Below are 21,170 nucleotides of genomic sequence, written 5' to 3' on the forward strand. Positions count from 1 at the left end.
TTCCAGAAGTTTTTCCTGTTCCAGGTGCTATTTCTGAAGTAATTTCCAGAGAATGGAATAATTTGGGTAATTCATTTTCTCCTTCTAAACGTTTTAAGCAATTATATCCTGTGCCGTCCGACAGATTAGAGTTTTGGGACAAAATCCCTAAGTTGATGGGGCTATTTCTACCCTTGCTAAACGTACTACTATTCCTACGGCAGATGGTACTTCCTTTAAGGATCCTCTAGATAGGAAAATTGAATCCTTTCTAAGAAAAGCTTATTTGTGTTCAGGTAATCTTCTTAGACCTGCTATATCTTTGGCGGATGTTGCTGCAGCTTCAACTTTTTGGTTGGAAACTTTAGCGCAACAAGTAACAGATCATGATTCTCATAACATTATTATTCTTCTTCAACATGCTAATAATTTTATCTGTGATGCCATTTTTGATATTATCAGAGTTGATGTCAGGTTTATGTCTCTAGCTATTTTAGCTAGAAGAGCTTTATGGCTTAAAACTTGGAATGCTGATATGTCTTCTAAATCGACTCTACTTTCCCTTTCTTTCCAGGGTAATAAATTATTTGGTTCTCAGTTGGATTCTATTATCTCAACTGTTACTGGTGGGAAAGGAACTTTTTTACCGCAGGATAAAAAATCTAAGGGTAAAAACAGGGCTAATAATCGTTTTCGTTCCTTTCGTTTCAACAAAGAACAAAAGCCTGATCCTTCATCCTCAGGAGCAGTTTTAGTTTGGAAACCATCTCCAGTCTGGAATAAATCCAAGCCTTCTAGAAAAGCAAAGCCAGCTTCTAAGTCCACATGAAGGTGCGGCCCTCATTCCAGCTCAGCTGGTAGGGGGCAGATTAAATTTTTTCAAAGAAATTTGGATCGATTCTGTTCACAATCTTTGGATTCAGAACATTGTTTCAGAAGGGTACAGAATTGGTTTCAAGATAAGACCTCCTGCAAAGAGATTTTTTCTTTCCCGTGTTCCAGTAAACCCAGCGAAAGCTCAAGCATTTCTGAAATGTGTTTCAGATCTAGAGTTGGCTGGAGTAATTATGCCAGTTCCAGTTCTGGAACAGGGACTGGGGTTTTATTCGAATCTCTTCATTGTACCAAAGAAGGAGAATTCCTTCAGACCAGTTCTGGATCTAAAAATATTGAATCGTTATGTAAGGATACCAACATTCAAAATGGTAACTATAAGGACTATCCTGCCTTTTGTTCAGCAAGGGCATTATATGTCTACAATAGATTTACAGGATGCATATCTGCATATTCCGATTCATCCAGCTCACTATCAGTTTCTGAGATTCTCTTTCCTGGACAAGCATTACCAGTTTGTGGCTCTGCCGTTTGGCCTAGCAACAGCTCCAAAATTTTTTACAAAGGTTCTCGGTGCCCTTCTGTCTGTAATCAGAGAACAGGTTATTGTGGTATTTCCTTATTTGGACGATATCTTGGTACTTGCTCAGTCTTCACATTTAGCAGAATCTCATACGAATCGACTTGTGTTGTTTCTTCAAGATCATGGTTGGAGGATCAATTCACTAAAAAGTTCATTGATTCCTCAGACAAGGGTAACCTTTTTGGGTTTCCAGATAGATTCAGTGTCCATGACTCTGTCTTTGACAGACAAGAGACGTCTAAAATTGATTTCAGCTTGTCGAAACCTTCAGTCACAATCATTCCCTTCGGTAGCCTTTTGCATGGAAATTTTAGGTCTTATGACTGCTGCATCGGACGCGATCCCCTTTGCTCGTTTTCACATGCGACCTCTTCAGCTCTGTATGCTGAACCAATGGTGCAGGGATTACACAAAGATATCTCAATTAATATCTTTAAAACCGATTGTACGACACTCTCTAACGTGGTGGACAGATCACCATCGTTTAGTTCAGGGGGCTTCTTTTGTTCTTCCGACCTGGACTGTAATTTCAACAGATGCAAGTCTTACAGGTTGGGGAGCTGTGTGGGGGTATCTGACGGCACAAGGGGTTTGGGAATCTCAGGAGGTGAGATTACCGATCAATATTTTGGAACTCCGTGCAATTTTCAGAGCTCTTCAGTCTTGGCCTCTTCTGAAGAGAGAATCGTTCATTTGTTTTCAGACAGACAATGTCACAACTGTGGCATACATCAATCATCAGGGGGGGACTCACAGTCCTCTGGCTATGAAAGAAGTATCTCGAATTCTGGTTTGGGCGGAATCCAGCTCCTGTCTAATCTCTGCGGTTCATATCCCAGGTATAGACAATTGGGAAGCAGATTATCTCAGTCGCCAAACTTTGCATCCGGGCGAATGGTCTCTTCACCCAGAGGTATTTCTTCAGATTGTTCAAATGTGGGAACTTCCAGAAATAGATCTGATGGCTTCTCATCTAAACAAGAAACTTCCCAGGTATCTGTCCAGATCCCGGGATCCACTGGCGGAGGCAGTGGATGCATTATCACTTCCTTGGAAGTATCATCCTGCCTATATCTTTCCGCCTCTAGTTCTTCTTCCAAGAGTAATCTCCAAGATTCTGAAGGAATGCTCGTTTGTCCTGCTGGTAGCTCCAGCATGGCCTCACAGGTTTTGGTATGCGGATCTTGTCCGGATGGCCTCTTGCCAACCGTGGACTCTTCCGTTAAGACCAGACCTTCTGTCGCAAGGTCCTTTTTTCCATCAGGATCTCAAATCCTTAAATTTAAAGGTATGGAGATTGAACGCTTGATTCTTGGTCAAAGAGGTTTCTCTGACTCTGTGATTAATACTATGTTACAGGCTCGTAAATCTGTATCTAGAGAGATATATTATAGAGTCTGGAAGATTTATATTTCTTGGTGTCTTTCTCATCATTTTTCCTGGCATTCTTTTAGAATTCCGAGAATTTTACAGTTTCTTCAGGATGGTTTAGATAAAGGTTTGTCCGCAAGTTCCTTGAAAGGACAAATCTCTGCTCTTTCTGTTCTTTTTCACAGAAAGATTGCTAATCTTCCTGATATTCATTGTTTTGTAAAAGCTTTGGTTCGTATAAAACCTGTCATTAAGTCAATTTCTCCTCCTTGGAGTTTGAATTTGGTTCTGGGGGCTCTTCAAGCTCCTCCTTTTGAACCCATGCATTCATTGGACATTAAATTACTTTCTTGGAAAGTTTTGTTCCTTTTGGCGATCTCTTCTGCCAGAAGAGTCTCTGAATTATCTGCTCTTTCTTGTGAGTCTCCTTTTCTGATTTTTCATCAGGATAAGGCAGTGTTGCGAACTTCTTTTGAATTTTTACCTAAGGTTGTGAATTCCAACAACATTAGTAGAGAAATTGTGGTTCCTTCATTATGTCCTAATCCTAAGAATTCTAAGGAGAAATCGTTGCATTCTTTGGATGTTGTTAGAGCTTTGAAATATTATGTTGAAGCTACTAAGTCTTTCCGAAAGACTTCTAGTCTATTTGTTATCTTTTCCGGTTCTAGAAAAGGCCAGAAAGCTTCTGCCATTTCTTTGGCATCTTGGTTGAAATCTTTAATTCATCATGCCTATGTCGAGTCGGGTAAAACTCCGCCTCAAAGGATTACAGCTCATTCTACTAGGTCAGTTTCTACTTCCTGGGCGTTTAGGAATGAAGCTTCGGTTGATCAGATTTGCAAAGCAGCAACTTGGTCCTCTTTGCATACTTTTACTAAATTCTACCATTTTGATGTGTTTTCTTCTTCTGAAGCAGTTTTTGGTAGAAAAGTACTTCAGGCAGCAGTTTCAGTTTGAATCTTCTGCTTATGTTTTCATTAAACTTTATTTTGGGTGTGGATTATTTTCAGCAGGAATTGGCTGTCTTTATTTTATCCCTCCCTCTCTAGTGACTCTTGCGTGGAAAGATCCACATCTTGGGTAGTCATTATCCCATACGTCACTAGCTCATGGACTCTTGCTAATTACATGAAAGAAAACATAATTTATGTAAGAACTTACCTGATAAATTCATTTCTTTCATATTAGCAAGAGTCCATGAGGCCCACCCTTTTTGTGGTGGTTATGATTTTTTTTGTATAAAGCACAATTATTCCAATTCCTTATTTTATATGCTTTCGCACTTTTTTTCTTATCACCCCACTTCTTGGCTATTCGTTAAACTGATTTGTGGGTGTGGTGAGGGGTGTATTTATAGGCATTTTGAGGTTTGGGAAACTTTGCCCCTCCTGGTAGGAATGTATATCCCATACGTCACTAGCTCATGGACTCTTGCTAATATGAAAGAAATGAATTTATCAGGTAAGTTCTTACATAAATTATGTTTTTTTAACGCCTTCACATTTTTTCTTTTCCATTTTTTGGGCTATCATTGTATATCCCTCATTGTTTGGTACATTAATCTGAAACCACCAGACATCCACACATAGTTGGGGGTCCCTGGACAGAATTTCATCTATTTTAACTGGAAAGACATAACTCACTGAATAGTGAGTATGTCCAGAAAAGTATGCTTTTATGCACTTATATCAGTATTGAATCTGATTAGTGGTTTAGATGCTGAAAAATAGTAAAAAATAACTTTTATTAAATATAAATAAAAAGACAGCAAATATTACTCTATTTCTGCTGCCCACTTGAATTTAAAACCACATCTCCTTGTACTAATTTGTTAGTATATTTTGTATCAACTGGTTTTATTAGGAATCTAGTATTGTACCAATGCTAGTAACCAATAATATATTCTGTACTTTGTAAAGTAAATGAGCCTTATATATCTGGCATAGTTACAGAGTACTTATAATATCAGTTTGATATTTGGTATTCTCATAAATTGAGTATTTAGTTTTACCATGAATTGGATAAATACCTCCTAAGTAAATGATTGTAAGTGTTGTACTTTTAGTTTTGGTCTGAGCTGTATCGTCTTTGTTGCAGCTATAACGATATTAGCTTATAGTTCCCTTGCTGCTGCTATAATAGTGTTATGTAGAGAAGAGCAATGCTGTATTGTATCTGTCAGATGAAAGGAAAAAAAATAAAATAAAAAAGGCAAGCGATTCTCTGCTTTTGATCTGTTTTTATAAAGTAAGTATGAGAGTACCAAAACTGATGTGTTTCTGTATTTCATTTGGTTACTTTTAAGTTGAAAAAATATATTGCTATATTGTATATTATTTAGGGCATAGTGTGGCAAATGCTTATTCAGTGCAAATTATAATCGCCTTTAGTTGGCAGGTATGATGTTGCACTTTGTGGTGATTGTATACATTTGCAACTGTGGTGGTTCACTATTGGAACACATGCATCTGATAGTATTTATTGATTACACAACCGTCAATGTTAACTTGCAGTGGACAAATGACTCGGTTGCTATGTCAGGCTATTTTGTTATACTTGGTTTGAGCTGTATCGTCTCTATTGCAGCTGTAACAATATTGTCTTATTATTCCCTAGCTGATGCTGTTAATGAATATATAGAAGTATATAGAGAAAAATACTGGTATGTTATATCTGCCAGTTAAAGAATCAAAAGCTAACAAGTCACTATTATTAACTGTTTCTATGCGGTAAGTATATAAGTACCAAAGCTAATGTGTTTTATAAATCTCCAATCGTTACTTGTAAGTTGACATATTACTGTGTTGTACTATATTCAACCCCAATATCGCTGAATTCTTATTTTATGCTAATAGTGGTTGCCGCTGGTTAGCAGGTAAGGTGTTGCACTTTGCGATGCCTCTATATAGTTACAGTTATGGTGGTGCTCTATTAAAACACCATTCTCCCAATAATGCTTTTAATTACACAGCAGTGAACAGTTACTTTTCAATGTGCAAATGGCTTAGTCTCTATGTTAGGCTGTTTGTTGTTCCGGTTTGAGTTTTCTGTTATATGTGCCGCAATTGTTACCTAATGATACTCAACCGGTTAGAATAAGCCTAACATTAGTTATTACGTTCCACTTATCCACCTCTGTATTTATGCGTTATGAAGTTAATGCTTACTAGCAATAAAATATATTAGTGCTTTCTAGTGTTTACCGTAACTGGCTACTTAGGCCAAAAGTTAACTGTTCTGATACAAACTTCTTATTCGCTCTCTAACTTATGTAGTTATTAATAAGCATATATGCGTTATAAAGTTAACGTTTTACCATAAATAAAATATGCTAATGTTTACTGCTGATAAATTGCCCAATTGTAGCAGCTACTAAGTATCGATAATATACAGGTACTGCTGTAGATAAAGCACACACGAATGTGCTATAATACTAAAGTACACTCTTACTTTTCTTTAAACAACAAACCAGTTATTAAGTTTTAAATTATACTAAGTTGATTTTTATACTACAGGAGAGCAACATAAAAACAAACACCCCTGACGCGGCGTTTCACTAGTGCTTCCTCAGAGGGGGTGTGCGGGCCGGCAAAAAGCCTGTCCTTTATTGGCTCATAAGTTCATACCTCTCAATTCGGATTGGGTACAAGGTAACCACACAGATTGGTAGTTCATAGAGTCAGTCATTTGAGTATGTAGTGTTAGTCATTGTCATGGCAACATGATGAAATTGAAAGTAGATTGCATTTATGCTTATAACTACCATCAACAGGGATGATTTTTAGTGCTTTTAATCGTGTGTGATTAATGTGAATACTTGTTTATTATTACGCTTGTTGGTGATTTTCGATAATAGGAACTTAAAAGCTCAGTATGTTAGTTTTATTGTAAAAAACTTAGCCATGCTAACAAATTACTATATTTATATAATAATTTGTTGTAATAACGGAAAAATGCTATTTAAACTGATGATTTGTGGAGTATTGATATCCAAATAGTGCTGGCATTAACTGTGTGAAAATTATATGTGTGTGAGAGCTAAATAATTGAACAAATAGATTAGAAAAAGAAAAAAAAAAAAGAAAGCAAATTAGACAAAATAATTAATGTAAAAAGGTGTTATAACTTATAGGTGCCAAAAAAAAAATTCCTCTATGAGTATGAAAAAAATAAATAAAGAAATGTTGTATTCTTTTGTGAATATGATGAAATTGTGTGGCTCTTAGATAATTGTGATTACATTAGTAGTGAAGGAAGTTATTTTGAATACTTATTCCAATCTATCTATATTAATGTGCCTTTAGTGCTTGTGCCTATGTTCAAAAAATTGTGGTTGTTGAAAACTATGAAAACTTTATAGTGCGTGAATGCTTTGTATTGGCCAATTTTATGACTGAATACTATTAAATGATAATAGTGGTTGTTTAATACTAGTGAATAAAGAATAAAAGCTTAGTTTCTGTTATATGCTTTAAGTATGCTAACATTATTGGATTGGTGTTGTTAATCTGATTAAGTGTTCCTAAATATTTATCTATATTTTAAGAAAAGAAAATAAATAGCATCCTGAGGTTATTAGGGTGTAGGAAAAAAAAAAAAACAGCCTAACATAGCGACTAAGTTATTTGCACATTGAAAAGTAACTGTTCACTGCTGTGTAATTAAAAGCATTATTGGGAGAATGGTGTTTTAATAGAGCACCACCATAACTGTAACTATATAGAGGCATCGCAAAGTGCAACACCTTACCTGCTAACCAGCGGCAACCACTATTAGCATAAAATAAGAATTCAGCGATACTGGGGTTGAATATAGTACAACACAATAATAATATGTCAACTTACAAGTAACGATTTGAGATTTATAAAACACATTAGCTTTGGTACTTATATAGTTACCGCATAGAAACAGTTAATAATAGTGACTTGTTAGCTTTTGTTTCTTTAACTGGCAGATATAACATACCAGTATTTTTCTCTATATACTTCTATATATTCATTAACAGCATCAGCTAGGGAACTATAAGACAATATTGTTACAGCTGCAATAGAGACGATACAGCTCAAACCAAGTATAACAAAATAGCCTGACATAGCAACCGAGTCATTTGTCCACTGCAAGTTAACATTGACGGTTGTGTAATCAATAAATACTATCAGATGCATGTGTTCCAATAGTGAACCACCACAGTTGCAAATGTATACAATCACCACAAAGTGCAACATCATACCTGCCAACTGAAGGCGATTATAATTTGCACTGAATAAGCATTTGCCACACTATGCCCTAAATAATATACAATATAGCAATATATTTTTTCAACTTAAAAGTAACCAAATGAAATACAGAAACACATCAGTTTTGGTACTCTCATACTTACTTTATAAAAACAGATCAAAAGCAGAGAATCGCTTGCCTTTTTTATTTTATTTTTTTTTCCTTTCATCTGACAGATACAATACAGCATTGCTCTTCTCTACATAACACTATTATAGCAGCAGCAAGGGAACTATAAGCTAATATCGTTATAGCTGCAACAAAGACGATACAGCTCAGACCAAAACTAAAAGTACAACACTTACAATCATTTACTTAGGAGGTATTTATCCAATTCATGGTAAAACTAAATACTCAATTTATGAGAATACCAAATATCAAACTGATATTATAAGTACTCTGTAACTATGCCAGATATATAAGGCTCATTTACTTTACAGAGTACAGAATATATTATTGGTTACTATCATTGGTACAATACTAGATGCCTAATAAAACCAGTTGATACAAATATACTAACAAATTAGTACAAGGAGATGTGATTTTAAATTCAAGTGGGCAGCAGAAATAGAGTAATATTTGCTGTATTTTAATTTATATTTAATAAAAGTTATTTTTTACTATTTTTCAGCATCTAAACCACTAATCAGATTCAATACTGATATAAGTGCATAAACGCATACTTTTCTGGACATACTCACTATTCAGTGAGTTATGTCTTTCCAGTTAAAATTTATATTTCATGCTTAAGCACTACTCCTATAAGTGTACTATAAGCACAGATATCACAACATTAATTGATCTTGACAAGACACTATAGGAGCCAAATAATAAATAAATATTCCTTGTTCCCAATTTTTATTTAAAAATTTCATCTATATCTATGGTCTTTTTGATTTAATTTGTATTCAGTATTCATTTTAATCCATCAGTATTCATTTTTATTCTTATCCAATCTTATTTATATTATATGTATTTGGTTTGTTCCTTCTGTTCATGATTTTAATATATTTATATATGTTGATTAAATACTGATTAATCCAATTCACTCAGAGATTGAGGTTTTATACAACTAGTTGAATTTGCGGATCTGTGTCATACTTTATTTCATCATACTAAGTGGTGTATAACCCTATAGTAGCCTGGTGTATACCCTAGCCATTGGCTATATATTATTTCATTCAAGCTTTGTGTAGGACCCAGTTAGGGGGTCTATTTATAGTGTAGCTGGTATACTAATCTAGGCGCAAATTAAATACCTCACACCACAGATGTGCTATGACAGGGGATTCACACCAAATATGCATCTCAGTCCCAACCGCACCACAAGATCTCCAACACATGGGAGGATGAGGTCTGGAGACTCTATGAAGTCTATAGGGAACCCAAAGCCACTGTGTCAACAACTTGTAGAACAGTTCAAAAGGAGTTACACAATGTAAAGCTGTTCTGGTTGCCTTCATGGCTATACTCCATTGTTTAATATCAATCTCTTGGCCAAAGTCTCTTTCCCAAGCGAGCAAATTATGTGTCTTCCGTAGAGTTAGGTAGTCTAATAAACATTGGCAGTGCACTATCTCTGAGCTCCTGCCTTTCACCTTGCTTCCCAGAGAGAAAGTAATCTAGGCTTATCTTTAAAGAAACCCCAACTATGTAAACGAACACAAAATTGCAATGCTCTAAAATGCAACTTTAGAGGAAAATTATAAGTCTGGATAAACTCATCATAAGAGGCCCAGTCTGTTTCATTACACAAATATTCTATTACAGCTATATCAACATTCTCCCAAGATCTAGGGTTCGACTCTGGGAGACCCTGCAGTAAACCTCTGATTCCATGTATTGGAGAAGGGTGAGGTGCCACCATTATAGAATGTCTATGTCTATTCCACAAATCGAGACAATCCCTGACTATATTATTAATAATAATAGATAAGGGACACAATGATCCAGAATCCACACTAAAGCTTCCTCTATGGCATACCATCTAGGCTGCTCACCTGAAGGATCCCAATCAAAAATATGTGATAGCAGAGCTGCTTTGTAATATAGTTTAATATTAGGCAGACTTAACCCACCCTTATCAATTGGATTTTGTAAGATAGTTCTGGAAATACAAGGTTATTTACCTGCCCAAATATATTGGTTCAATAATGACTGGTAATTATTTAAATGGACAGTAAACATTCAGAATACTGTTATATAATTCTGCACATGGTGCAGAACTATATAACATTATTTTAGCGGTAACTTCAAAAATTAAAAGTATTTCCAGATTTTTAAGTGTAAAGTTGGACTCCGCTCCAGGATCTACTGAGCGGGTCTTGGATATCCAAAGCACTTTGCGGGCTTGCTGGCTAGTCACAGCATGCCCGGTCGCGCTATTGGACTAAATGTAGCTCGCTTCCGCTCTGGTCTAGTAGCGGGAGCAAGCTACATTTAGTCCAATAGCGCAGACGGGCATGCTGTGACTAGCCAGCAAGCCCGCAAAGCACTTTGGATATCCAAGACCCACTCAGTAGATCCTGGAGCGGAGTCCAACTTTACACTTAAAAATCTGGAAATACTTACCATTTTTTAAGTTACCGTTAAAATAATGTTATATAATTCTGCATTGTGTGCAGAATTATATAACATTATTCTAAACGTTTACTGTCCCTTTAATAGGGCCATTGGGAATTTCAGTAAAAGTGGAACAAATAGGTAATTTTTGGTATTAACATCATCTTGAAAACAGAGATTCTGTTCATCCAGGAAACCTCCTTAAATGTGGGGAGTGAAAGATAACATTAAAGTTCTGCAAAGAGGGTGCCATGATTTTTTTCAATTAACCAAGTGAAGTTATGCGATAATTGCACAACAAGATGCTTGAGTCCACTACAACACCATTTAAATTGGTATAGGACCTGTAAACTTTGAATCTGTCTTTCAGAGAGATTTAGGTGTTAATTGTCCATTTTATCAACATTCTGTTTATAATATAAGGAACAAAAGTAATGAAACAAGTCAAACAAAATTGGACGGGATTTCTTAGGGTCTGTTAAAAAGACTGTCAGGTTGTCTGCAAACAGACTCAGTTTCTGATAAGTACCATATAAGAAGATACTCTTTATCATATGGTTTTTTCAGATGGCTACAGCCAATGGTTCAATAGAGAGAGCAAATAATAAAGGGGCAACCCTTGTGGGTTCCATTGTGGCCTCTCACACTTTGATGTTAACACAGGGGATCACTCACCCTGTACAGTTAATTTAAATTCCAGCTAGGGAAACACTGTCATTTTAGTGAACACCTGACTATAATGCTTTCAACAGTAACTACAGTTAAAAGATGGAGTTATCAACATATAAATAAGGGCCTTTGGACATATTTAAATATCTTTGATCTGCACATAGAGACTCCCTCCCATGAAACTCAAATAAATGCACATTTGTGACAGGTGATCCCTAGGCTACTAAAACCTATATAGGGATCCCAGATTCCCCTGTGGATGACAAACATAATGAGCCACTTCATAACCACTTGAGATGAAGAGGGATCTTCAAACAGCTACAAGAGCTCATCCACCAGAGGTCTACATGTAGCAAATACCAGCACTCTATAAATTGTATGAATGTTGACTATTTGTCTCTGCGCTGAAGAGGTTAAGCTCCGATTTCCTTTAATATGAATTTTCTGGTGAGTAATAAGTTTTGATTTAATAGCAAAACATTTATCACATCCAGAACATAAAATTCCTTTCTCTCCAGTATGAATTTTCTGATGTCTGATAAGATGTGATTTCAGAGTAAAACATTTTCTACAGTCAGAACATGAGAATGCTTTTTCTCCTGTATACATTTTCTCATACATACGATGCGATTTCTGAGTAAAACATTTCAGTCAAAACATGAAAATGTTTTCTCTCCTGTATGAATTTTCTGATGATAAATAACAGATGATTTCCGAGTAAAACATTTCCCACAGACAGAACATGAAAATGCTCTTTCTCCTGTGTGAATTTTGTGATGCGTAATAAGATCTGATTTCCGAGTAAAACCTTTCCCACAAACAGAACATAAAAAAGCCTTTTCTCCTGTGTGAATTTTGTGATGCATAATAAGATATGATTTCCGACTAAAACATTTCCCACAGACAGAACATGAAAATGCTTTTTCTCCTGTATGAATTTTGTGATGCATATTAAGAGTTGATTTCTGTGTAAAACATTTCCCACATTCAGAACATGAAAATGCTTTTTCTCCTGTATGAATTTTGTGATGAGTAATAAGATGTGATTCCCGAGTAAAACATTTGCCACAATCTGAACATGAAAATGATTTCTCTCCTGTGTGAATTTTGTGATGCATACTAAGATCTGATTTCTGAGTAAAACATTTCCCGCAGTCAGAACATGAAAATGCTTTTTCTCCTGTATGGATTTTGTGATGCATAATAAGAGTTGATTTTTGAGTAAAACATTTCCCACATTCAGTACATGAAAATGCTTTCTCTCCTGTATGAATTTTCTGATGATCAATACTATACGATTTCCGAGTAAAACATTTTCCACATTCAGAACATGAAAATGCTTTTTCTCCTGTGTGAATTTTGTGATGTCTAATAAGATATGATTTCCGAGTAAAACATTTCCCACATTCAGAACATGAAAATGCTTTTTCTCCTCTATGAATTTTCTGATGATCAATAAGATTTGATTTCTGTGTAAAACATTTCCCACAGTCAGAACAGGAAAATGCTTTTTCATCTGTGTGAATTTTCTGATGCATAATAAGATAGGATTTCCTAATAAAACATTTCCCACATTCAGAACATGAAAATCCTTTCTCTCCTGTACGAGACTTCAGATGGTCAAACATAAATGATTTATCTGTGAAAAATTTCCCACAGAAATTTCCTACGTGACTTCTTTGATTTTGGAGAAGACGGAAAGAAGTATCTGTACTCTGACCATGACTAGGATAACTGCAGTTTGTGAATTCACCTGTTAATAAGAAATATGAGAGTAAATATGAGAGTAATATTATTTATTAATTGCATAATTATTTTCTTTTGAGAAAATTTTAACTGTTCTGAATAAGCATCTGCCATAAGGGTACAAAACAAACGAAGACCTGTATACCTTTCCCTAGCATCCATGCTAAGGTTTAAGGGCAGTTTACTGGGCAAGGACATTAGGGACTACTTTAAAAGATGCATCTGCATTCCGTATATGTCAATCACTAAAATAAATAGAAATTAATGTCTTAAACTTTTACCTATTATTTTTATTAAATGTATGTAGAGCTTTTAAATTATGTTCATAGGCAATGTTAGTAACACAATTATTTTAGATTCAAAACTACTCTATAACTGTCGCTTATGTGCACAAAGAATTCAGCTTTATTATTATTATTTTTTTAGAATTTTGCATTTATACCGTCCTTTACTTGTAATGAAAAAATATTTCTACACATCAGATCAACATTTTATATAAAAAAAGTAATGTATATTAATTAAAATAAATTATTAAATGAACCTAAACAAATAGAACCCCTGCACCCTGCTCAATCATCACCTCGTACTGGGGCTCAACTCTGGTCCCGATGCAAAGCTCAAATTCTGTTTATTGTAGCAGGATAAAACAAACACATAAAACACTTGCAAGTGAGGAAAACAGGATTGACGGGTTTCAGCTTATGCCGTCATCAGAAACCTAAAACATCTACACACATGCAGCCCTTTATAGGCACTCAAATAATCTGATAGGTTCACATCAGTTAATCAGTCAAAAAGAGATATCCCCTCCTGCTGGATTAACCCTTCAAACTCTCAAACCAAGTTCAGACTGACACAGGGATATAAAGCTTTGGAACTTTTATGCTCATATAAATATATCTACAATGGTCATGTGAATAAACATAAGGATAATAAACCCTTCTACAATATTACTTATTTAGTAGAGTATTGAGGAACAATTGTTATTTATTTACGGACTCTCAGGCCCTACGTAACTTAATTCTCACTAATACTACTGTTACCATATGCCAAATAATTGGCGAAATGCTATGACAGATTTTATTCCATGCTTAAATATAAGTTTAAAGGAAAAAGAATACATTTAAACATGAGACCCTTAATAACTTCTATCTCCAGACATTAATTATGAATTATGTCTGCCTCCGTATTAAAGCCATAAGGCAATCTAGTTTGTAATACAAAAATCCAGAAACCCTCCCTTCTGGATAACAGGCTATTGAAATTTCCACCTCTCTCTGGAGTCCTCACTTTGTCTATGACCAACTACTTAAAAGTTTCCACTTGGCCATTATGTTTCTCAATAAAGTGTTCTGCAAGGGCAGAGCAGGGAGTCGTAGAGATATCATTCAGATGCTAAACATGTTTCCTTTTCCCCTTCAGATACTGACATCTCATCTACGGATGATGATTAAAAAGTTCCTGCCATACTCAATCAGGTACATGAAGACCCATTACAGCCACAGAGAATAGTGGACTCAGTAGACCCTTGTCAGGTTGGTTACCCACAAGTAGGGTCTAGTGTAATATAAGACAATGTCAGGACTTTGGATGGTACTGAGGTCAGCTCCTCAGACACTGCAAAAGAGAGGACAATTCCGGGAATATGTAAACCAGGTATGGCACAGGAAAGTACATCTGATCAGGGAGAACAGGTTTTTCAACAGGCAGTGGCAAAACAAGGAATAGGGGTAGAAAAAGAAAGAGAAGAGGCAGGCATACAGGAAACAATACGGTACGGCCTGAGAGCAACCAAGTCCAAAGAAAAAACCAACCAAGAACAAATACAAAGTCTAACAGTGATAAACCTGACCACAGAGAATTTTAGTGAGACAGAAATAAAAGTTTTGAGTTTGGGATTTGTGCCAAGCATAACTTTAACCTCTTTGATACTGTTCTAGACCTAAATAGTTTTGTAAGGAAATTGATGTTAAAAAAAGTTTTTTTTGCAAATTATCCCAATGTCTGTGATGATGTTACAAATAATATTTATTTATCTATATATTGGGTACTTATAGAGCGCAAACTTATCACCCGTGAGGGTCTCAAGGCGCTAAGTGAAAGAGGATAGGAGGAGGCGGGGGAAGGGGATGGGCGTTCAGTCGAAGAGCCAGGTTTTGAGGTCCTTTCTGAACTTTGTAAGGGAGGTGGATTGTCTGAGGTGCTGCGGCAGGGTGTTCCATGTCTTTGCTGCCATGTGGGAGAAGGATCTTCTGATGCGGGGAATGACTGCGAGTGCTTGGTCGACTGATCAGAGTTGTCTGGCGGGGGTGTAGAAATTTATGCGGTGGTTGATGTATTCGGGTCCGATGTTGTGTAGGGATCTTGAAGGCGATTCTCTTGTTGATGGGGAGCCAGTGGATTTCATGATTCTGAGGGTGTCCTCTGTGGTGAGGGGGGCGAATTTGGGAAGGGTGTCGTTGGGTGTAGGGGAGTGGATGGTAGAGGTTGAGTTATGAGGCTGTCATAGATGTAGAGGATCTAGCGGTGGAAGTGTGCAATTAGGGTATTGCAGAGGTCCTGGGAGGGTGGGATGTTGGTGGTGTCGCTGTTGGTTTAGAGAATTCCTTGATGACTGAGAACAACTCCTTGCTGTTGTGTGCGTTAGAGTTGATTCTGTCTTGGATGGCTGTTTTTTTGGTGGTTTTTATGAGGTAGTGGTGGGTGGTGATTGCTTCCTTAAAGGCAGCTTTTTCCAGAAGGGTCTTGCTGGATCCCCTGATTCTTTCCAATCGTCTGCAGTGGCGTTTGGAGTCCTGGAGGGCCGTGGTGAACCAGCTGCTCTTGTTGGTTTTGGCGGCTGGACGTTTTTTTGAGGGGGGCAAGGGTGTTGGAGCAGTCTGTAATCCAGCGGAGGAGTTGGCGTCTGTGGAGGTAGGTGGGGAGGATTTGTTTGTGGTGCATTGTAGTTGGTCTTGTGTGATGTTGTTCCAGTTTCTGTGGGGCGGGTGAACTGTCGGAGGTGCGTGGTGGGTTTGTTGAAGGAGAAGTGTATGCAGTGGTGATCAGTCCAGAGGAGTTTGGTGATGTGAATGACTGAGATGTGGTTAACTGAGGAGAAGATTGGGTCGAGGGTGTGGCCGGCTGTGTGGGTTGGGTAGTTTACGAGTTGCTTCAGTCTGATGGTTCTAAGGTTTTCCAAGATGGTGGAGGTGTTGTGATCGTTGAGGTTGTCAGCATGGAAGTTGAGGTCACCGAGGAGGATGTAGTCCATTGAGGCGAGGGTGCGATGTGGTCGGTGATGGAGTCGCAGAAGGCGGAACGAGGTCTGGGAAGTCTGTAGATGAGGGTGCCGCAGAGGGTGGTGTTGGGGTTGACCTGGATCTTGAAGTGTAGGTGTTCTAGGCCTGGTGAGTGGTTGTCTGAGCTGGTTGTGACTTGGATGGTGTGTTTGTGGATGATGGTGATGCCTCCTCCAGGTCGGTTGCTGCTGTCTTTGTGGCAGATCTTGTAGCCGTCAGGTATTGCAGTGGCAATGTCCGGCACTGATGCAGGGTTTAGCCAGGTCTCGGTGAGGAAGGCAACATCAGGGGAGGTGGAGTCTAGCAGGTTCCAGATTTCAAGGGCGTGCTTGTGGATGGAGCGGGTGTTGAGGATGATGCAGTTGAGGTAATTGCAGCTGTTTTTGGGTGGGTTAGTTGGTTGGGTTGTGGTCTGGAGGGAGGGGAAGGAGCAGTTGTGGCAGGTGAAAGGTCCGAAGATGTTGGTCGGAGATGCGTGGTGACAGGTGGACGATCTCTCCCCTAAATTTAGGAATTCAGTGTGATGTTGCTTTTTATGAGGCCAGAGATTGTATCTCCCTCTTAGAACTTGAAATGGAGACATATAAACATAAATTTGGTTTTACAAGGGGCAATGTAAGTTTTAAACCTCAATAGAAGATTTTTACCCGATGAAGGTTCGGGAGGGTTTTTTGGAAACTTTTCATAATTTGTGTTGAAACTGACTAAAGGAAATTGCATAGTCTCTTGCCAACCAAAGGTATCCAACAAAATCTCACTTCTTCACAAAGAGAGTCACTTAAAACGCTATGAGACAGAGAACAGGTAGTATACAGGCAGGCTGGTAAAAGAGGAAATATTTTGGTAATTATGGAAGGCTGACTATATCAAAGAGGCTAAGCGACAATTAGGAAACAGTCAAGTCTATTGTAAATTGTTGGGTAATCCTACGCATGCCTTCCAGAGACTTGTGTATCATATTTTGGATGATGTAGGGAGGAAGGCTTTATTGATGAGCCCACTTTTAATTTTCTGTTTGTAACAGAGCCAGTGGTACCAATTTTTTACCATCTTCCTAAGATACACAAGTCCTAGGAGGATGTGAGGGGTATGCCGATAGTATCGGGAATTGGGTCTCTTCTGGAGAAATTGTCTACCTAGAAAGATTCCTTTTTTTATTTATTAACTCTTTTATTGAGGTTTTTATAAATGACATTGTACAAACCATGTCCATTCACAATTACAATATGCACACTAAACATTTTCCGGGTAAAGTGTTACAGTTCAAGATATAAGACTTGATAACAAAATCTAAACAACTTGAGAATCTAAACAAAGTCATAATTGCATATAGGCAGTATTCAGTTTCCATCTCTCTACAGGTTTATAAAGAGTAATTACTAATGTTGGAGGTATCAATATGAGAGTATTGAACTGCACACTGTTTAATGTGATGTATCCTAAATGACAATATATGACCGAAATGTCCGTAACCGTATTGGACAAACATGAAACCTCATTTTTCAAATGCATTCTAGCATTAAGATAACTACTGAGTTGGTCTCTTTTAGACCTACTAGACCATTAAATGTATGTCATATGTTAGTTACAGCGAGGTCCAACAAAAAACAGAATTTATGCTTACCTGATAAATTACTTTCTCCAACGGTGTGTCCGGTCCACGGCGTCATCCTTACTTGTGGGATATTCTCTTCCCCAACAGGAAATGGCAAAGAGCCCAGCAAAGCTGGTCACATGATCCCTCCTAGGCTCCGCCTACCCCAGTCATTCGACCGACGTACAGGAGGAAATATGCATAGGAGAAGACATATGATACCGTGGTGACTGTAGTTAGAGAAAATAATTCATCAGACCTGATTAAAAAAACCAGGGCGGGCCGTGGACCGGACACACCGTTGGAGAAAGTAATTTATCAGGTAAGCATAAATTCTGTTTTCTCCAACATAGGTGTGTCCGGTCCACGGCGTCATCCTTACTTGTGGGAACCAATACCAAAGCTTTAGGACACGGATGAAGGGAGGGAGCAAATCAGGTCACCTAAATGGAAGGCACCACGGCTTGCAAAACCTTTCTCCCAAAAATAGCCTCCGAAGAAGCAAAAGTATCAAATTTGTAAAATTTGGCAAAAGTGTGCAGTGAAGACCAAGTCGCTGCCTTACATATCTGGTCAACAGAAGCCTCAGCCCTAGTGGAGTGAGCTGTGATTCTTTCAGGAGGCTGCCGTCCGGCAGTCTCATAAGCCAATCGGATAATGCTTTTAAGCCAAAAAGAAAGAGAGGTAGAAGTTGCTTTTTGACCTCTCCTTTTACCAGAATAAACAACAAACAAAGAAGATGTTTGTCTGAAATCTTTAGTAGCCTCTAAATAGAATTTTAGAGCACGGACCACGTCCAAATTGTGTAACAAACGTTCCTTCTTTGAAACTGGGTTCGGACACAAAGAAGGTACAACTATCTCCTGGTTAATATTTTTGTTGGAAACAACTTTCGGAAGAAAACCAGGCTTAGTACGCAAAACCACCTTATCTGCATGGAACACCAGATAGGGCGGAGAACACTGCAGAGCAGATAACTCTGAAACTCTTCTAGCAGAAGAAATTGCAACCAAAAACAAAACTATCCAAGATAATAACTTAATATCTACGGAATGTAAGGGTTCAAACGGAACCCCTTGAAGAACTGAAAGAACTAGATTTAGACTCCAGGGAGGAGTCAAAGGTCTGTAAACAGGCTTGATTCTAACCAGAGCCTGAACAAACGCTTGAACGTCTGGCACAGCTGCCAGCCTTTTGTGAAGTAAAACAGATAAAGCAGAGATCTGTCCCTTCAGAGAACTTGCAGATAATCCTTTCTCCAAACCTTCTTGTAGAAAGGATAGAATCTTAGGAATTTTTATCTTGTTCCATGGGAATCCTTTAGATTCACACCAACAGATATATTTTTTCCATATTTTATGGTAAATTTTTCTAGTTACATGCTTTCTGGCCTGAATCAGAGTATCTATTACAGAATCTGAAAACCCACGCTTTGATAAAATCAAGCGTTCAATCTCCAAGCCGTCAGTTGGAGGGAAACCAGATTCGGATGTTCGAATGGACCTTGAACAAGAAGGTCCTGTCTCAAAGGTAGCTTCCATGGTGGAGCCGATGACATATTCACCAGGTCTGCATACCAAGTCCTGCGTGGCCACGCAGGAGCTATCAAGATCACCGAAGCCCTCTCCTGATTGATCCTGGCTACCAGCCTGGGAATGAGAGGAAACGGTGGGAATACATAAGCTAGGTTGAAGGTCCAAGGTGCTACTAGTGCATCTACTAGAGTCGCCTTGGGATCCCTGGATCTGGACCCGTAGCAAGGAACCTTGAAGTTCTGACGAGAGGCCATCAGATCCATGTCTGGAATGCCCCATAATTGAGTTATTTGGGCAAAGATTTCCGGATGGAGTTCCCCCTCCCCCGGATGGAATGTCTGACGACTCAGAAAATCCGCTTCCCAATTTTCCACTCATGGGATGTGGATTGCAGACAAGTGGCAGGAGTGATCCTCCGCCCATTGAATTATCTTGGTCACTTCCTCCATCGCCAGGGAACTTCTTGTTCCCCCCTGATGGTTGATATATGCAACAGTCGTCATGTTGTCTGATTGAAACCTTATGAATTTGGCCTTTGCTAGTTGAGGCCAAGCTTTGAGAGCATTGAATATCGCTCTCAGTTCCAGAATGTTTATCGGGAGAAGAGATTCTTCCCGAGACCATAGACCCTGATCTTTCAGGGGTTCCCAGACCGCGTCCCAGCCCACCAGACTGGCGTCGGTCGTGACAATGACCCACTCTGGTCTGCGGAAGCTCATTCCCTGTGACAGGTTGTCCAGGATCAGCCACCAACGGAGTGAATCTCTGGTCTTTTGATCTACTTGAATCGTCGGAGACAAGTCTGTATAATCCCCATTCCACTGTCTGAGCATGCACAGTTGTAATGGTCTTAGATGAATTCGTGCAAAAGGAACTATGTCCATTGCTGCAACCATCAATCCTATTACTTCCATGCACTGCGCTATGGAAGGACGAAGAACAGAATGAAGTACTTGACAAGAGCTTAGAATTTTTGATTTTCTGACCTCTGTCAGAAAAATCCTAATTTCTAAGGAATCTATTATTGTTCTCAAGAAGGGAACTCTTGTTGACGGGGACAGAGAACTTTTTTCCTTGTTCACTTTCCATCCGTGAGATCTGAGAAAGGCTAGGACGATGTCCGTATGAGCCTTTGCTTTTGACAGAGACGACGCTTGAATCAGGATGTCGTCCAAGTAAGGTACTACTGCAATGCCCCTTGGCCTTAGAACCGCTAGAAGGGACCCTAGTACCTTTGTGAAAATTCTCGGAGCAGTGGCTAATCCGAATGGAAGTGCCACAAACTGGTAATGCTTGTCCAGAAAAGCGAACCTTAGGAACTGATGATGTTCCTTGTGGATAGGAATATGTAGGTACGCATCCTTTAAATCCACCGTGGTCATAAATTGACCTTCCTGGATGGTGGGAAGGATCGTTCGAATGGTTTCCATTTTGAACGATGGAACCCTGAGAAATTTGTTTAGGATCTTGAGATCTAAAATTGGTCTGAATGTTCCCTCTTTTTTGGGAACTATGAACAGGTTGGAGTAAAACCCCATCCCTTGTTCTCCTATTGGAACTGGATGAATTACTCCCATCTTTAACAGGTCTTCTACACAATGTAAGAATGCCTGTCTTTTTATTTGGTTTGAAGATAATTGAGACCTGTGGAACCTTCCCCTTGGGGGTAGTTCCTTGAATTCTAGGAGATAACCTTGAGAAACTATTTCTAGTGCCCAAGGATCCTGAACATCTCT

The 21,170-nt window shown here is 38.3% G+C and overlaps 1 protein-coding gene across 2 annotated transcripts in view; it reads right to left on the bottom strand.

The window, feature by feature from the left end:
• Positions 1 to 10,829: 10,829 nt before the first annotated feature.
• LOC128657023 (gastrula zinc finger protein XlCGF26.1-like) overlaps positions 10,830 to 21,170 on the bottom strand; it is a 55,287-nt gene continuing 44,946 nt past the window's right edge. For both annotated transcript variants that reach the window (XM_053711252.1, XM_053711251.1), the window contains exon 6: positions 10,830 to 13,031. In XM_053711252.1, coding sequence (XP_053567227.1) covers positions 11,926 to 13,031 — 1,106 coding nt within the window. In that variant the 3' untranslated portion in view covers positions 10,830 to 11,925. The remainder of the gene's footprint in view (positions 13,032 to 21,170) is intronic.

This window comes from Bombina bombina, chromosome 4 (genome assembly GCF_027579735.1).
Source record: "Bombina bombina isolate aBomBom1 chromosome 4, aBomBom1.pri, whole genome shotgun sequence".
Lineage (NCBI taxonomy): Eukaryota > Metazoa > Chordata > Amphibia > Anura > Bombinatoridae > Bombina > Bombina bombina.